We start from the raw sequence: 18,592 nt of genomic DNA, 5'->3' as shown, positions 1-18,592 counted from the left end.
TTGAGTATTCTGTATGCAGATTATGTTTAATTTTGGCTAAGTGCATTCTGGGTATAATGAGCTGGTATGGATATGATGAAGTTTGTATAAAACAAGTATATCAATGGCTCCCATTGACTTCGTTATTATATAAGTATGTCTTTTGAAAAAAAAAACATGATAAATATTTTTTGTTCAAATAAATTAGCAATTGATGTATTTATAGTACAAGTATATGTGTATAACCTATATCTAGTGTCTCAAATTTATCAAGTTCATTTTACTATTTCCATAATAGTGCAATAACACCTACAACCTCAGACAGCTCGGATGAAACAGAAAACACTGATGACTCTGAAGAGACTGATCAGACTGCTAATTCTAATGAAAATTCAAATTCTTCAAAGAAAAAGAAAAAACGGTACATTTTGATTTTAAAAATTTTTGATGAATATGAGGTGTTGAAATTTCTTATATGTAAGAGATTTTTAATTACAGGTATCCCTCTCTTTATGTGTTTTCACTATAACACGATTTTTAAAAGTTGATTTTAGGAATTTCAACCAGCAAAATACAGCTTGGAGTTTAACTTAAATCCTGGAAATGGGCTTGCAAATTGAAGATATCTAGTTAAAGTCTTTGATAATGAAATACATTGGATTTGATGATGCTATGACAAATATGAGAGAAATTCTTTGATGTAACTCGATGATGAAAGTTTAGTAACACACTGACAATGGCATGAAATTCAATCGAAAAAGTGGTTCCAGTGAACTAGAATTTTTTATGTTTGCAATAAATGTGTAGAATTTCTTTCTTTGCTACTAAAGTTTTTATAAGGAGACAAAAATGTTGCTTGTCAGCTGAATCTAGACTATTTCATTAAAAAGAGTTACCAGCCTATAATAGCAAGCTCTTCAGAAAAAAAAACCATCCACACTCCCTGGAATCAATCAGACATAGTGAAGACAGAGAAAGAGTATTAATTTAATTTGTTCATATTGCCTAAATTCACAGGATTTATTCATGAGTTTTTGACTAATTAGTTGATTTAAAAATTACTTTGTTGTCGGATGCAATTTTTTTTAATTCTTTAAAAAAAAAGTGGACCCCCCTTGTATTCCTTTCTCATGTTAAATTCAACTCACTTTACGTGATTTCGTCTTAAGCAACTATTTTGCGGAACCAATTAGTCATTTAAAGCAAGAAATGCCTGTAGTTTGTGAATGCTTATCACGAAAATTCTTATAATATGCATTTTTTTGTTTACAGAGAGAACTTGTTTTACTTTGCAATGAGGAATAGTTATGACCTAAAGTAACATAGGCTTTCATATGAATCAAGCGAAAATATATATAAAAATTGTAACAAAATTTGTTAATAAAAGTAATGAAGGTGTTTACTTTTAAACTGTATTTATTCAGAAATTTTATTTCCCTAGTGCCGTTTTTTTTAATTACCACTGATCCGGAGACCCCCTTGGGCTATGCTACATCTGCTTGTTAAATTTTATTTCTACTTTGCTCTGAAATGTATCCTACAGATTACTTCTTGCAAAGCCCTGCAGCCTTGAGGGTCTGCAGACCACATTTTACATCAGCTATTTACCGCCATCCAGTTATATACGCTTTGCGCATTCTTGTAGTATTGAAAAGGTTTAATAAGCTCATGAAATTCTCTTTATCTTGTGTAATATTATGATTTTCCCCAGGGCCATTGTTTCAACTTTTTCCGGGGGGGGGGGGGGGCAAAGAATATGTACTCAATGTATGCATATATATATACCATTTTTAGTGTATTTTCAAAAGCCAGGGAGGCAACGGGCCCCTGATCCCCCCCCCCCCAAATGATGGGCTTGATTTGCCCTTCTTTATCAGTTGGTTGATAATTCTATGCTTAATAACATAATATGAAAGATAAATTTGTGAAAATTATCAGAAATATTGAATAAGGCTGGGATTACACTATAAATGTTTGATAAAAGTTATTTTTATAAAACTTGAAAATGTAACCAATAACCGTATTGGTTATATATATGAAGTGCGCCAATGTAACCAAAAGGCTTATTGAATGGGGTTTTTTTTTCGAGTTCTGTAAGAGAACTTTTACAAAACTAATATTGTGTAATTCCAGCTGAAGTTCCAATGCATATATTAAAAATTAAAAATTGCTTGTATTAATGTTTTTCACAGTTGCCGCAAAGACAGAGAAAGTCAGCATCAGTACAAAACATGGAAAAAAGCAATTAGTATAATTTGGCGAGAAGCATCATACCATAAGTAAGTTACATTTGGTTGTGAAAGTAGCAGAGTAGTCATATTGTTGTGTATGTTACTTTATCTATCAGTCTGTGAAATCTGTATTTTTATCTTTGTGTTCTGTTATCTTTTTGGCATGTTTTCTGTTTTTTTCTTAGACTGGTCATATGAACAGAGTAATGCTCTGTCTTCAATGTTGTTTATTTGCACATTTGTTATGCATGAAACTGGAAACTAGTTCCTCCCTTGCCCTCATATATGCTTCGGTGCAATGTCTCCCCAGGGTTTTTGTTAAAAATCATTTGTTAGCCCACAAAATCTCACTCACATTTATCATTAGCAAAACAACTTTTCCTTTTTAAACTTATTTTTTAAATAAAAATTAATGGTTTATAGCTAAATGGAATTTCTTTTTTTTTTCATGGGAGAATAGATTGTTATCCCCCTAACATACACAAAGTATAGGCCCACCTACAAAATCTCACTTAGTCTTTAGCAACTCAACTTGCATACCTTTCTAGCCATAGGAGTTTTATTTTTTTATTTTCAAATAGAAATATTATGTATCAGCTGAATACGATTTTTCTTTGCAGAGAAGAATGTTATCCTAATGTATAAGGAGGTACAGACCCACCTACAGAAACCCTCTGAATTTTTTCTGGAAAGCAGGTTTTGCTGAAAATCATTTGTTACGAAGGTTTTTAACTGGCTGTTGCAAAGATGAATTTTTCTAAAGGGAGAAAATTTAACTGCCTTTGTGGAGAATCCAACCCACATCATTTCACTTTCCGGGTGAATGCCCTAGACCAGTGGTTCTCAACCTTATTGATAACACGGCCTGGTAAATTATTTTTTCGTTGCTCGAGGGCCCGGTCTTGAGTATAGTCATACAAAATTTGAAATATTTCAGAAACTTAAATATGTAATTATACGAACTTTCACTATAGTAATCGTAAACTATTAATAAGTAATTCTGCATTATTTATATGATTAACTTGAATAATTAATGAAAAAAATCAAATTTATAATTACACATACATCGATTAGTAGGTGCCGATTTATTTATCTGTTTAGTGAGGCATGTCAACATGCTCGAAGTTTTTATTGAGTAAGAAAGATGAAATAATTGCGTTAAACATTATTCCAATAGCTTAAAAATACATACATTCTCTCTCTAAATCATCGAATATTTATATTATATAATGTGAAATTCTTGGTCACTGTACCATAATTAAATTGAGCATTTGTTCTTAGTTACAATATAAAATCAATGAGAAAAATCTGCCTACATAGTAACTTCTCCAAAAAAGTCAACCATAGCAGAAAGATGTCAGGGTAAACACTAGCTACCACATCACCCGCCTTAGATATTTCAGAAACAGTAAAATTAATATTTTAATTGAAACATCTAAATGAAGTTTCACAAATCTCTGAACTTAACGTTATACTACCAGTACAAATTAATACTTCAATTTAAAAATGAAATACTTTGGTTTAACAAAAATTCAAACTTCAAAAACAGTGACTTACCATGGACTATGGCATTAATGAGATTTTTGTTGTTTTCTGCCCATTATCTCGTTAATCCTGGGCTGAATCGAAGTAACAGCCAAACGGAGACAGTCAAAAAGTTGTAAATGGTTTCTGTTTTGTTTTGAACACAGTCATAGTAGAAAAAGCCGTTTCACAAAGATACAAGGTAGAAAAACAAAGAATAATTCTCATTGCCACCTCATGCAAATTTGGAAATTCATTTTTTACTTTTATCCAGAATTTTGCAAGGCTAGTAAAATTATAAGTACTTTCCAATTCTTTGTCGGATGACAATTCAATTAGTTCAAGGGTTTCTTGATAAAAAAAAAAAAAGGCTGCTGTTTTGTATTCAAGAAAAGGATTCACGATCCACATTATTTTTCCCTTGGGTCCCGGATAATATTTTTCAAATGACAATAGCAACATCTTTAAATGTGATTCAATAACATCTAGAATAAGGGTGCTTGAATGCAAGTCATCTTTTTCCGTAACATAATCTGAGGTATGACTGAAACATTTCATAATCATTTTCAGCCAGAGTTCGAGTTTCTTTTTAAATGATTCAACCTTATTCCAAGAATGAAACATTGTTGTTTCTGATCCTTGAGGTTTTAAATTCAACTCATTTATAGAAGAAAATATGTTGCTGAGGTATGCTAAACTGGCTACCCACTTCTTATCTTGAAAGTGGTGGTACATATTACTTTTTTTACCAATAAGGAACAATTCAACTTCCTTTCAAAGTTCATATATCCTCTTCAGAACTTTACCTCAACACAGTCAATGAACTTTCGAATGAAAAAGTAGATTTTTGTGATTGGTGCCCATCTCATCGCACAATACCCTCAACAATCTAGTGTTCAAAGCACTGTGTTTTATGAAATTAACTATTTTAATTGATTGCAACAGGACTTTTTAAGTTCAGGAATAATTTTTTTAGAAACTAGACTTTACCTGTGGATGAGAAACAATGCCTTGATATTAAGTTATTTTCACTCGCCATATCCTTGATTCTAGCGACTAAACCAGAATGTCTACCCGTTAGATTTGCAGCACCGTCAGTGCAAATTCCAACGCAATTTCGCCAATCCAGTCCTTTATCTTTCATAAAGTTATCCAAAACTGAAAATTTCATTGCCGGTTGTGTTTGCAGCTAATTCAGAAACACTCAATGTTTTCCTTCACATCGTTATCAACGTGATCAATAAACCGAATGTACGTGAACAAAATGCTATGGTTTTGGACATCAGTGGATTCATGCAGCTGTATTGCAAACAATTTTGGCATCTTAATTTTTTCTACCAGTTGCATTTTGGTGTCTGGTGCCATATCGGATATGCGCCTTTCTATGGTATCATTTGACAAAGGAATGTCTTTCATTCTATTTGCCGCAGACTGGCCTAACACTTCTCGGCAAGCAGTAATTAAAAAAGGCTTGATGAGTTCTTCGCCAATAGTATACAATTTTTTGCATTTGGCTATTTGTAACAATATCAAATATGATGTCGTTCGTAGTGAATCGTCAGTCGTTAAAGTTTGAGAAATAATTTTCTTTTCTGCTTGAAGAGCACCTTTTTGCGCCTGAAGAAGTCAATAGGTTTGTTCGCAAAATCAGGATGTTTCGTACTGAGATTTTGGATGAGACACGATGGCTTCATGGCTTTGTTTGCCAAAACAGTAGCACAAATAACACATTGAGGTCTTGGCAATTGATCAGTGTCAGGGCAAATAATGAAACTAAATTTCAAATAATCATCACTGTATTTACGGATGAACGCCGACTTTTTTCTGAGTGACACTAGCTATTTTTTCTTTGTTATGTGTTATGCACATGCTGATGGTCGTCCTGCTGGCTTGACTCTGGAAAATCTGGATTTTTTTTTTTTTTTTTTTCAGTTTCACTTTTGATACAGGATTTTTTAACTCCGAAACTGAACGAAGTCCCATGTCTTTTATTCATGATGAAATTCAAATTTGCACACTTATTCACAAGCAAAATAAATACTCCAAAAAAAAAAAAAATTTATATACAGTCAAACCTCGTTAGTGCGTCACCCGGTTAACACGTCACTCCGCTTACCGGGTCGCTTTTTAGAAGTCCCAATTGTCCTCAGGCAGGAACTAGCACAGCTATGGCTTACTCCGTTTAACGAGTCACTCCGCTTACTAAGTCATATTTTTGCTCTCCCGAGAGTGACTCATTAACGAGGTTTGACTGTATATATATATAAGCCAGGAAAAAAATCGAAATAGCTTGTATGTAGCACAAATTTTTTTCCCCTCGGAAGAAAACAGTACCACACAATAATGAGAACCAGACAGACTGCTTCTGATTAAGCTTTATGTCCGGAATACAGTATTTTCTGTGTACCTCACTGATTGGTGGCTGACATTTGCCATACAGATAATACTACGAAAATTGGTTTAAAAAAATTGGGTCTTTGAGTTTCTTGCGGTGTTTTATTAATTTTTTTTAAAATTGCATCAATCTTTACCATAATGAATGAATTCATATATGCATGTGGGAGAGTCCGAGAGAAGACAAACACAGAGCCGATGTGTTTTGTTTGTGCATGGAGGGCAATCTGTAAAGCGGGGTCTGAACCCACCACTCTATTTGATGCCCATTCAAGCAAAAACGTTTTCTGGCCAAACTGCCCAAGCTGTGGGCTAAAAACAGGTTCTTGAGTGGTTCAGCGCGACTGGTCTAGACCTAGCTTCATTTGCATGGTCGAGCTCGTGGAACTTCTATCGGAAAGAATGTTTCATTGTAGATGCCGTAAGAGCTCTGATATGAAGGAAACAAGGAGGGGGTGGGTCTAGGGTTGCTAGACGTCCGTATATACAGCCCACAAGGGCGTATGCAGGTTGGGATTGCATTGAATATGTGTGAATTATTAAGGGATTTGGCAACTTCAGCAAGTTTCTTGGGGGAGGGGCTTATGTGTTCTGAGCCGTTTAGGTTCCAGTGCCAATGAAGTGCTGTATTTAATGAACTTTCAATTAAATTTCTTTTAAATTATATTTTATAGAGATTTTTTTTTATTGTACCATGATTATGTTATCCTAGGAGGTATAATTAGCAATGTGTCCCGTATTTGGGATTCCATATTTCTCTCGAGAAAATATGGTCAGCCTTAACTTACCGTAAGGGGGGTGCTCTTCTTTTGTACGTGAAAAAAAAAAAGAATTCCCTTTCAAACACACAACACCTGTGGCGTCAGAGGTGCTCAAGCACCCACAGTAATTTATGGCATGGATCCGAGCACCCCCCCCCCCCACAATTGATTCAGAAATTGAAATTTCCGATATAAAACTAAAGACGAGCACCCGCAGTTTCGAAACACTTCCGACGTCCCTGCACAACGTGAACAGGAAAACACCCTGTAATATGAACTATTGGCATCAAATATTGATTATTCAACGAGTGGGGGAATGTTAATTGAAGTTTAATACACACTTTTGGCCTAGTACTATAAAAAGTGGAGGACCAATGTTGTCAATGGTCAAGTTTCGGCCTAGTACAACTGAATCCCATAATAACAAACTCCAGAGAATCGCTTTGTAAATTTCAATATAAAGGAATTCCAGATTTTTACATTGTTCCTATGTAAAATTAGATGCAGGAAGGATTGGGAAAAGTTTTCATTAACACACAAAATTTTTGCAGTAAGGGGTCGCACAAGTATCACGTCATCATCGATGGGGGGGTTCCCGATTTGCTGACCCTTGATGACAAGGGAGGTAGGGGGTTTGATAATGCTTACATCATCAACCACCCTTTATGAAAATATGAGTTAGGATTCAGAGGGGGCAGAGCTGATGGCGAAATTTTGCTGACGGGGGGGGGGGGGTCAAAAATGGCAAAAAATTTGCTTACGTAATACCTGAACGGCCCCTAATGGTATTCATTAGAACGGGAATCCATTGTATTCCTTCCAACACATTTGAAAGCTTGTAATATACAAAGGATTTATTTTTTGATGGGCAAGCTTTAGACTGGGCGCACTTGGCAAGACAAGGCAGCTTTAGCCGAACGCTGTCATTTTTGTTCGCATTGATTTGTATGACGCAATGTTTCAATTTGTCTCTGAGTAACCGGTGTAAACAATATTACAATATATTGTAATATTGTACTTGTACAACAATATTACGGTCAGGTTCTGACGCGCTTTCACCCATAGTGTGTTCATATATTCTATCTATAACAAGTTTTACCAGTCCCTTTAGTATTATTAAGCAGGAGTTTCTCTGCATTTTATACCAGCTAAATACAATTTCTTTGCATGGGAGAAGAGAATGTTATTCTCTAACATATATAAAGTACAGGCCCACTTACAAAAACTCATTGGGTTTTTTCTAAAAATCATTTGTGTGTTAGCCTGAAAACCTCACTTATATGGTCTTTAGCAAAACAACTTCACGTTCAACAACAGTCGTTTTCCTTTATTTAAGGTGGAAAGTAATATATATTGTAGGTGAGAATACAACAATTTTCTTTTACTTATGAGAAAAGAGAATGTTATAACTAGGGCTCAGATTTTTTTGAAGTAAAAATCTTAAAAAATGTGCAAGCATTTATGACCTAAAAACATTAAAATATGACCTTATAATTTTCTCATTAGTTCATCTCTTTTGTTTTCAGTTATTTCTTCTTATATTATTTAGTTGAAAAATAAACAAAAAATTCTTCAATTTACTATTTTAATTAAAATTCTCTCAAGATTCAAATGCAAACCACTTCTACCTTATTCACAATAACTGTTCTTCAGTACGTTCCAGAATCACACTGAATTTTATGAGGTGCAGTTTCGAATGTGTAAAAAAAACTGTCATTTTTCAGTTTATTCTAAGAAATATTTGAGAACTACTTTGCAAAGGTTTTTTTTTTTTTTTGAAAATTTGGTAAAAGTTACCAGATGGAGCAATATTTTAAGAAGGCTAGTCATAAAGCAGGCATCTAGTTTCTGCAATTTTGTTTATAGTTTCTCAAGCTGTGTGTGTGAATTGCAATGTTGCTGCTTATCAAATCAGTTTTATGCTGAAACTTCTAGCATATTTAATAAAATAAAATTGTAGTATCCCATCTGCCCTTCTTTTAAACTGAGTACAACTCTGGTATACCATCATTGAGCAATTTACTAACATTTCACCCGATTTCAGATAAGAGTTGTGCTGAAAGTGTGTATATGTTCTATACCTAACTGTCACGCAGGAAGTTAGTATTGCCATTTGTATTTCAAATTTCGAGTGAACTGTAATATACTTGACTATTTGTCTGGTTGTAGGCAGAACTTCAACTAGGAAGAGGGAAGGGCAGGAGTCTGGTGGCCTGTGCACTGGACCAGAAAGGATGCCAAGTTTGCTTTTTGTTTATTCAAGAAAGGGCGTGGTAGCTCGGTTGATAAGATACTCGCCTAAAGTACCAAAGGATGTTTAGAAGTGTCGAGAGTTCGATACCTGGTTTGTCCTTGTCAGAAAACTTTCCTGACGGGTACAACAGAAACGGCGACATGACCACAGAAAAAATTACTACTGCAGGGAGTCCCCCATCTAGGGGTTAGCGCGTCAACCTCTCTGAGTATGAAAAACAAGCCTGCCGTTCGGAATCGGCAATAAATTGTAGATCCTGGTCTAATTAGCCCCTGTGTGCAGAAAATGACAGTGGTGCGACAAAAATGATCAAATTGTTCAAAAAATATGAGGAAGGGTGCCAAAATGAGTACGTTCTTTTCTCAGGTGACAGTGTCAGTTTTTATTTTGTGGTTGAGGCCATGGTTGAAGAATCTATGGCCAGACTTTTCAATGGGGAGATAGACTCACATTTGCCCCGAAGCTGGAAAACAACAGAACATCAACTTCAGCCAACCACCAATGTGCCACTGGTTGAATTCAAACTCAGTCATGGTGTTAATTCCTCATGATGCCCACATGAGTGCACAGCATCTGCCATCTGTGCTGAAAATGTTCTCTCCAAAGTCTTGGAAAAAATTCAGTAACTTTTTACGCAAGCACTTTATTTTAGGCAGTGCCAGACTTGAAAGGAATGGAGGGACTATGAAACTTGAGGGAGTGGCAATTTTAGGGGGATTAGAAAAGGTAATTTTCTTTGTACTTCAAAACATAATGTAAAAAAATTGTTGTAGAATAGCTTTGTAGTTTTTACAGTGACTGGGAGTGGTGACAAAATCAAGTCTTCCCTTCTGACAAAAATCCCTGTGTTTAGACAATGAAAATGCATTGAACATGAAGATTTTGAGTGTTCGAATAAATAACATCTTTTGTAAGTGTTTGGCATGCCATTCAGAAACATTGCAAAAGGATCCTTTGAGAGCAAAAAGGTGACTAAAATTTTTTTCCCCAAAAAGGAAAGAAAAAAGAGAATTCATTCTAAGCGCATGCTGCAGCTCTGAACAAAAGGGCTACAGATTAAAATTTTCAACGATGAAATGACCAAATATAAGATCTATTGCTTGAAAATTCCTTAAATATGACCAATAGCTTCAAAATGCCCAAAATGAGCCCTAATTATAACACATGCAAAGTACAGAGAAGTAAAAAAAACAATTTTTTTTAAGAAACTGAGATTGATGTGTTTCAAAAGTAGCTCATTCTCACTAATATTAATTTGATATTAAATTTTAATTAACATGATAGAACAATATTAATTAATAAGTATACATTAGGTGTATGCAGACTATTTTTATAATTATAACTTGATACATACATAATATGTAACATTGCAAACAGCATATTCACAAAAAATCCAGGAACAAAACCCTGAAAAACCCATGTGTGTTGGGTTTTTGTAGAAAAATAAACAGGTTTTAGCCAACCCTGGTTCTTCTTGACTTCTTTTTCGTTGCAAGTTGTCTAATCAAACATAAGATCTTTGTAGCTATATCAGGAATGGCAGCCAAATTGACCCTCAATTTAACCGTTTTGGCGAACTGACACTCGTAGTTCTGTAAAATTGTCAAATGGGCACTCATTATTTGTTAAGTTGACATTGTTAAAAGATATTGGTTTCATGATGAAATTTCCTACATGTATAAGTACAAATACAACGCCACAACAGACAAAATGCCCAACGAGGTGGCTGATAAAAAGATGCCCATAAAAATATGGTTGTCATATATTTCAAAAATACAGCAACCCAATTAAAAATGCAATTAACACAAATTGTAAACAATATATACACATGATAAAATATTATACAATGCCCATAAAGAATACTTATGGTTGTCTTATTCTAAGAATAGATAGCTTCTCGATTTACCCCAACATGTTTATCGTATTTCTTTTTAAACGTGTCAATTGTGTTACAATTTACTACCTCCGGGGGTAAGCTATTCCATTTATTAACAACCCTATTAGAAAAAAATTCCCTGCGACACCATAGCCTTGCATTGTCCCTCACCAATCGATAATGGTGTCCCCTTGTAAAAGCAGTCGATTGGCGGTGTACTAAAAGTTCATGGTCCATCCTATCCATCCCATTGAAAATTTTGAACACTTCGATCATATCTCCTCAACATCTGCGTTCATCCATTGTAAACATATTCAAAAAATGAAGTCTCTCTTCATAACTCAAGCTCTGTGTGCCAATAAGGACACACGTAGCTCTTCTCTGCACCCCTTCAACCAAGTCTATGTATCTCTGTAGGTATGGTCCCCAAAACCTTACAGCATACTCCAGTCCAGGACGAACTAAGCCTTGAAAAAGCGGAAAAATGACTTCAGGAGAATGCGAAGAGACCTTTTTGAAAATGAGACCAAGCATTCTATTCGTTTTTTTGACGACCGCTGAACAATGTTCAGAAAACCTAAGTCGCTCGTCAATGAGAATTCCCAAATCGGTGACCGTAGTTGCATCCGGGATAGTGACACCATTCAACTCGTAAGAAAACCGTGGGTTGTTCGAACCAAAATGAGCGACCATGCACTTATCTACGCTAAACGTCATGCTCTATTCATTTGCCCATGCTGCAACCCTGTTTAAGTTGGTCTGGAGCAACTCCCTATCGCTTTCATTCCCAATTACCCCCATGAGCTTCACATCATCTGCGAATTTGCTAGTAATCCCATCGATACCCTGATCGAGTTTGTCGATAAAAAGTGAAAAAAGTATGGGGCCAAGGACACTTCCCTGAGGAACTCCACTTGTGACGTCTGTCCAACCAGAGAATTCCCCATTCACCATAACTCGTTGCGACCTATCTCTTAACCACGATTCTATCCAATTCAGCAAGTTGCCCCCTATTCCAATCTCATGTAAACGCTTCAAGAGTTTGCCATGTTGGACCTGATCGAATGCCTTCTGGTAATCAAGGTAAACAACGTCAGCATTTTTGCTCTTACCCAAAGCCTTAGTCACGTAGTCATAGAAGCAAAGGAGGTTAGTTACACATGACTTCCCCTTCCTGAACCCATGCTGATTATCCGACAATACATTATTCTCGTCTATCCACTTCACAAACTGCCATTTGATGATAATTTTCAAAATTTTCGAGAGGGAGCTCATCCAACTCACTGGACGATAATTTGACACCGCTTCTCTACTACCCTTCTTAAATATCGGAACGTCATAATATCTTATATAACTCTTATATATAAGAGGGCTGTTATGTTAGGGTACTTCAATTACCTGGGTATTAATTAGGAAAACCTATTGGCTAGAGGTCAATATAAAATACTTTCTTGACTTGGTGCTCAAAAATTGTTTGCACCGTCAGGTATCTGAAGCTACTAGAGAGAGAGGGAGGGGTAATTCTATTTTGGAGTTAATTCTCTCTAGTTCCAAGCATCTTATTCTTAGGATAAACCTAACAGCAAAATAATGGTTCCTTGTTTTTGAAGAACCAACCTGAAACTTTTGAGGGAAAGTTAGTTGTGGAAGTTTTTAAAGATTGGTTGAAATCAGCAGGTGTAGTACGTCAGTGGAAAGAATTCAAGACAACACTCTCCTCTGTTTTGCGTGATGTCATATCCTTTGTTCATAAAAAGTGAGTTTGTTCATTGCACCCCCTCTGGTTCATGATTAACATGCATAATTTTTATGTTGTAAAGAAAAGAGCATTCAGAAAGTATAAAATGGGGGAGATTACCTGTTAAATGTTTGTAACCATGCGTCCCACTTCTGAAGAAACTTTCCCACATTTTGGTCGGTCCAGGATTATTTTACCATTCTTCATTTCAGATAACTTGATTCACATTGCAGCTCCTAAGGCAGCTACACACTACTCTGATGTTCTGTGGTCCCAGGTCATGTCAAAGACACTGTAAATTCTGATTTGTGGAAATTCTGTGACATGAGAATTTCCATGAATCAAAATTCACAGCATCTCTGACATGACATGGGATCATGTAATAGTAGTATGTAGCAGCCTTTACAGATGATTCATCATTACCATGGCTCCCCACAACCTGCAGTAGAACTCCTAGTCTGGGACCTCTACAGTGAATTTATAGAAAGAAAACAAAATGACTAGAATTATCATCCCCCTGGGCAGGAGCCCAGTCATCCGCTCCCTTTTGGGGGTTGTATGATTATTACTTATACTCACTCTGTAAAGAGGAAGTATAACGAGGTCACTTTTATCAAGTTTATTCTAAATTTGTTTCTGTTGTTCCAGAGCCGGACAAGTAAAAGAAATCAATTTTTTTTTTTTTTTTTTGCCTTTATTTGACCAATCCAGATAATAAATTACTGGAGGGGGAACCAAAATGCACACTTTCTCCTTTAACAGAGTGCATTTTTGTTTCTAATATTATGGTCCCTGTCTGTTCCTTCCAGTTTTCGCAATACCTTTGTTGTCAAAGTATGACTCAAAAGCTTGATGTTATGTAAGTTTTAAGATTCTGAATTTTTAGAAATTTTGTCTAACTAAAGCCTAACCTGCTGCCCCTTTTCCTTTCCCCTCCTATTCATATTTATACTTTGTGTATTTTTGGAGGGGGGCGCATTGTAAGTAAATTGAACATAAGTTTTTTTTTGTGACATTGTAAACCATTATTTTGACACATCTCCCCTTTTTGAGAATGGCCATCTTAGAGAGGGTCCAATGTATAAATATAATAAATGTTATTTTTTTAATGTTTATAAGTATAAAATGCTATGTATTTGCCAAAGAACTTAATAGAAATTTTATATATATATATATATATAGGTATGCGAACGTTTTTTCTCAGAAAGTCACAGATGATGTTGCTCCTGGCTACGAAAGTATTGTCAACAGGTAAAGTGATTTCACATTTATGGTGCAGTTAAACCTTGGTATAAGGTCATTCCTGGGGACTGAATAGAAATGACTTCATAAGGCGGGGTGACTTAATAACGATTTCCAATTTGTTAATTATACTGGCAGGGACCAATAAAAAATTGTCAAGGCCAGATGGTGATGACGTTATACTGAGGTTTTACTGTGATAACCATTAAAATGCAAGTTTAACAGTGGTCACAGGATCACAGGTGGGAAACTGAGTTCCCACATTTTAATCAGATGAAGTTGTACTATTTGATTTTTCCACTGCAGGAAGTTGCAAGAAACTATGCGTTTCTCACATTTTAAAAATTGAATAGATATGTTTAAAATAGTTTTTCTTCTTTTATCTAATTCTGGTTGGTGAAGAAATTACATATTTATATAAAATAACATTGTCCTAACATATTGACTCATCGCTGAGCCAAAACAGCTAAAGCTTCTAATTATCAAATTTGGTCAGTAGTTTCATCATTTTATAATGTAGGGACTCGCTAAGAAACGGGATTTCGAAAATTCCACTCTTAAAAGAATCAAAAAGGGGGGGGTGCAAAGTTTATGTGAAGAAATGCTGAAGCTACAAATATGAAATTTGGTCAGTAGTTTTATTTTGCGATGTAAGAACTCACTAAGAAGGGATTCTTCATAATTCAACCCCTAAAGGAGAATTTTCAGATTATCAAATCCATGCGAGCAAAGCTGAGAGTATATATAATAAAGCAGTGTTCCTTAACCTATGGTCTGTGACGATGGAACAGTTGTATTCACTATAATAATATTATAGAGGACTATTTTATATAGCTATATATAATTGTAATTGAATGAAAACTTTATTAATAGCCATCACAACAATTAAATGTCCTTATAGATGGCATCACTAAAAATTAACGCACAATACTAGATAGGTATTAATGACACTAAGGTACACAGTCACACTTCTGGCACAACTCATTCGATAATGAATTACCCATGGCAATAGACCAGAGTTGGTTGTGCTTGGTTTGAAAGAAAGAAATATTCCTGCGGAGAAAAATTAGACCTTCATACTTGGGATAAAATTGCAAGAAAAACATGAGAAAATGTGTGCCTGAATACATGATATATATATCGCTGTAATTGTAGCCAAGAAATATAATTTTTGACAAACTTGCACAAATCATTGCTGAATAATAGGGAAATGAAGAAATGTTGCAAATCACTGTAAACAAAAATGTATTTTACCTAAAAAAATTTTCATCATGACTGAACAACCATATTTTATTGAATTAAAGTACGGAAAATTGGGATCTTATAAATGCTGCTAAGTATAGCCTTGATAATCCAATGTAGATGAGACCAAGGCCACCTCAAATTATCGAAGAAATCAAATTATCCGAAAAACAATTTAAAAAAATGCTTTGAATGTTGATTTTACTTTAAAAAGAAGACGAAAAAGATCAGTACCAGCATACTTTTACTTGAGTAAACTGTCAATTTTTTTTTTTGTTTCAAAGCTGCTGCTTTTGTTAGCAGCATTGTCTAACTATCGTTCAAACTAAGTTAGCATCGAACAAACTATGGGTGTCTACCATCACGGAAAGTCATGAAGTCCTGGAAAAGTCACAGAATGAGAAAAAGGTCATGGAAGTCCCGAAAAGTCACAGAATGAGAAAAAGGTCATGGAAGTCCCGAAAAGTCACAGAATGAGAAAAAGGTCATGGAATTCCCGAAAAGTCACAGAATGAGAAAAAGGTCATGGAAGTCCCGAAAAGTCACAAAATTTGAGTGAAGGTCACAGATTTTTTTGATTTTCCAGAGATCTTGAAAATGCAGAGGCACAAACAAATATTTACAATGCTCAAGTAAAGAGCTAGAAATAAAAGTGCTTCTCATTTGTCAAAAATGATTACACTAGCATTGACCACTAAAATTTAAGCATCCTTTTTAAAGGGGATGGACAATGCAGTACAACCATCTGGTCCACCTTGACTTATTTATATCAGACTGTAATTTACACATTTTGCTTTTGGAAGTGGTTTCGAACGAGCGTCATTCTTAAAAAACTTACATATTTTCATAATTTCTTGTGCGTATTGTTGAAGAGAGTTGTGTGACAGACTGGACTGTGGAAGACTCCCAAAAAAGAATGTAATATATATATATTGTGAGAAGAGCAGAAAAAAATCATCTGTTGTTGCTAAGACCCTATTTTGGCCAAAAAAATTTTTTTTGTAACCAAGTCATTTCTGTCATTTTGCTTTGGCTTGAGTCAATCTTACAGGATACTGAAATAGTGTGCTATGAAAAAAAAATTAATTTTAAAATTTTTCAAAAAAAAAATTGATTATGCCATGATTATGTTGTCTATAAGGGGGTATTCTCCCCCATTCTACTTTTTCTAAGTTTTAGAGTGGGAGCCCTGCAAATGAGAGAAAACATCACTAAAAAGTCACAGAATTTTGGTACTTGGTAAACACCCTGATTTCTTTTGTTTTTTTGAAGCAATTTTGCATCATCTCACAGATTACAAAGTTACAGTACAAAGTAGAAATTTTTTGATGCCATATAAGATAAGTTTAACCCTTTAGGCGACAATTAGAAATAACTAAACCCCCTTTCAAAATACCTTCTTTTTTTTCAATTAAGTAGATTTCCCTCTGATTTTCAGCAGATGCAAACTAAGGAGTATAGGGAAAGGTTTTTTTTTTTTTGAAAAATCACTTCTGCAAAATATGGCTGGGCTTGACAGTGTTAAAATAAAGGACTTTTATGGAGAAGAGATATTTTGCCATTGCCGCTTAAACGGTTGAAAAAAAAAAATTAATGTGAAAGGCAGTGTTTGCAAGACCTAGAAAACTTTTTTTTTAAGTTGACACAGGAAAACAAACTTGCAACACTGTATTGAAACCTATCTGAATTCTGAAACAAAGTTCTTTCCAAACCATATTGCTGTGACCTTTCACTTATGCCTCAGTGCAAGGAAACAAAGAAACGACCCATAAGTGAGAAGGGTATATTTGCAACTAAACTTAGTTGCATACAATCGCAATAAATTTCTAACACTACTAAAGTTTTTACAAATGGTAGGTTTTTATTATTTTTTAATCCCCTGTATCTTTCATTGTTGTCATCATGCAGAAAAAGTCTTGTAAACAATGAATAAATTGTATTTTCCTATATTTTTAGCTGGGATGGCAGAAAATAGTCTTAAAATGAAAGAAATATATAAAAGAGAAGGCCATATATGTAAGAGATTACTGTATTTCATCAGTAAAATGTGTAGAACAGGATTTAAGGTAGATAAAAAATTCCTTCAGCAAAAAAGCAAGCAAAAGCTTTAGCAAAATGCAGACATGCCAACATTGGCTTAAAGCTTGTCAGTAGTGATAAATGTTCAGCTTTGTCATGTGAAGGCGATACCCCTCCAGGACATCATAATTATAGTGCAATAAAAAATAACCACTCAAAAATTTATTTCATTAAAATTTAATTAAATTTATTAAGTTCATTAAAAACAGCACTTTATTGGCACTAGAAACTAGAAGGCTCAGACCACATGACCCTCCCCCCCGAAGCAACTTTCTGAGGTCGCAGAGTCCCTAAATAATTCATGGATATTCAATGCACTTCCAATGTGCATACACCCTTATAATATGGACGTCTTGCTACCCTAGGCCCCATATACAGTATCTTGTTTTGTTCTAAGCATGATTCTACTTGGTTCTGCTGACCCTTGATCCTCCTCCCCATGTCCATTTTCTTCGTGTCAGAGCTCTTACAGCACCTAAGATGAAACATTCTTTCCGACACAAGTTCCATGAGCTCGACCATGGTTTTTGTTGCTTGGTTATCACTATGGAAGTGTAAAAATTCAAGAAAATCGGTGAGCAAAGTGTGATGTCAGAGATAGGTTAAGTCCCTGCGAGAAGTTGCTGTAGAACAAGTTATAAGAGCATCACTATATTTGAAGGGATGACATATTTGCGCAGTTACAAACATAAGATTTAAAGTCCTTTCTCTATTTCATTGATTATTTGTTTTTTACCTAAAATTTCAAACTTCAGCTTTGACATTTCTGAAAAATCTACGCACAATCGTGAATTGCTCTATGTTTGAATACTACATTCACTCGTTATTTAGCAGGAGTCAAATGATGCTCTGACAAAACTAGACATATAATAAAAAAAAATTGTAAAATCCAGATGGCTACATTGTTCTTGTAGTTTTCTAATGGGAGTAAGTTTTATTTTTGTTTTACTTATTTCATACCCAAAAACTTTGACTTGAAGGAGTCATGAAAGATTTCAATACTAAAATAGCATTTTGAAGGTTCTGGAGCCACATGAAAAGTTGGTTTACAGATATTTGACTTATTGCAAATTGACTTAATGTAACCTGAAAATCCTTTTGTTTTTCAAAGGGAATGTCATCAACATTATAATGTTGAAATTCATTTTGACAAACTTTCGACTGTGTTGAAAACTTGAAACTGTTGTGTTTTTACAATTCATTTGTAAGTTTGTTCTTTTTATAGTGTGTGTGCTTGCGTGCGTATAATAGTTTTTATAATATGCAATATGA

General features: G+C 34.8%; 1 protein-coding gene across 3 annotated transcripts in view; it reads left to right on the top strand.

The window, feature by feature from the left end:
- LOC149080690 (uncharacterized) overlaps positions 1-18,592 on the top strand; it is a 239,265-nt gene that overhangs the window by 192,292 nt on the left and 28,381 nt on the right. For all 3 annotated transcript variants that reach the window (XM_089239904.1, XM_089239903.1, XM_089239905.1), the window contains exons 19-21: positions 278-400; positions 2,172-2,258; positions 13,940-14,008. In XM_089239904.1, the coding sequence (XP_089096030.1) occupies positions 278-400; positions 2,172-2,258; positions 13,940-14,008 (279 nt within the window). The remainder of the gene's footprint in view (positions 1-277; positions 401-2,171; positions 2,259-13,939; positions 14,009-18,592) is intronic.

This window comes from Pholcus phalangioides, unplaced genomic scaffold, assembly GCF_987345545.1.
Source record: "Pholcus phalangioides strain wild (caught in Gottingen) unplaced genomic scaffold, Ppha-v1.0 ptg000011l_1, whole genome shotgun sequence".
Classification (NCBI taxonomy): domain Eukaryota; kingdom Metazoa; phylum Arthropoda; class Arachnida; order Araneae; family Pholcidae; genus Pholcus; species Pholcus phalangioides.
The sequence above is the reverse complement of the archived record's forward strand: the minus strand, read 5'-3'. Positions and strand labels throughout refer to the sequence as shown.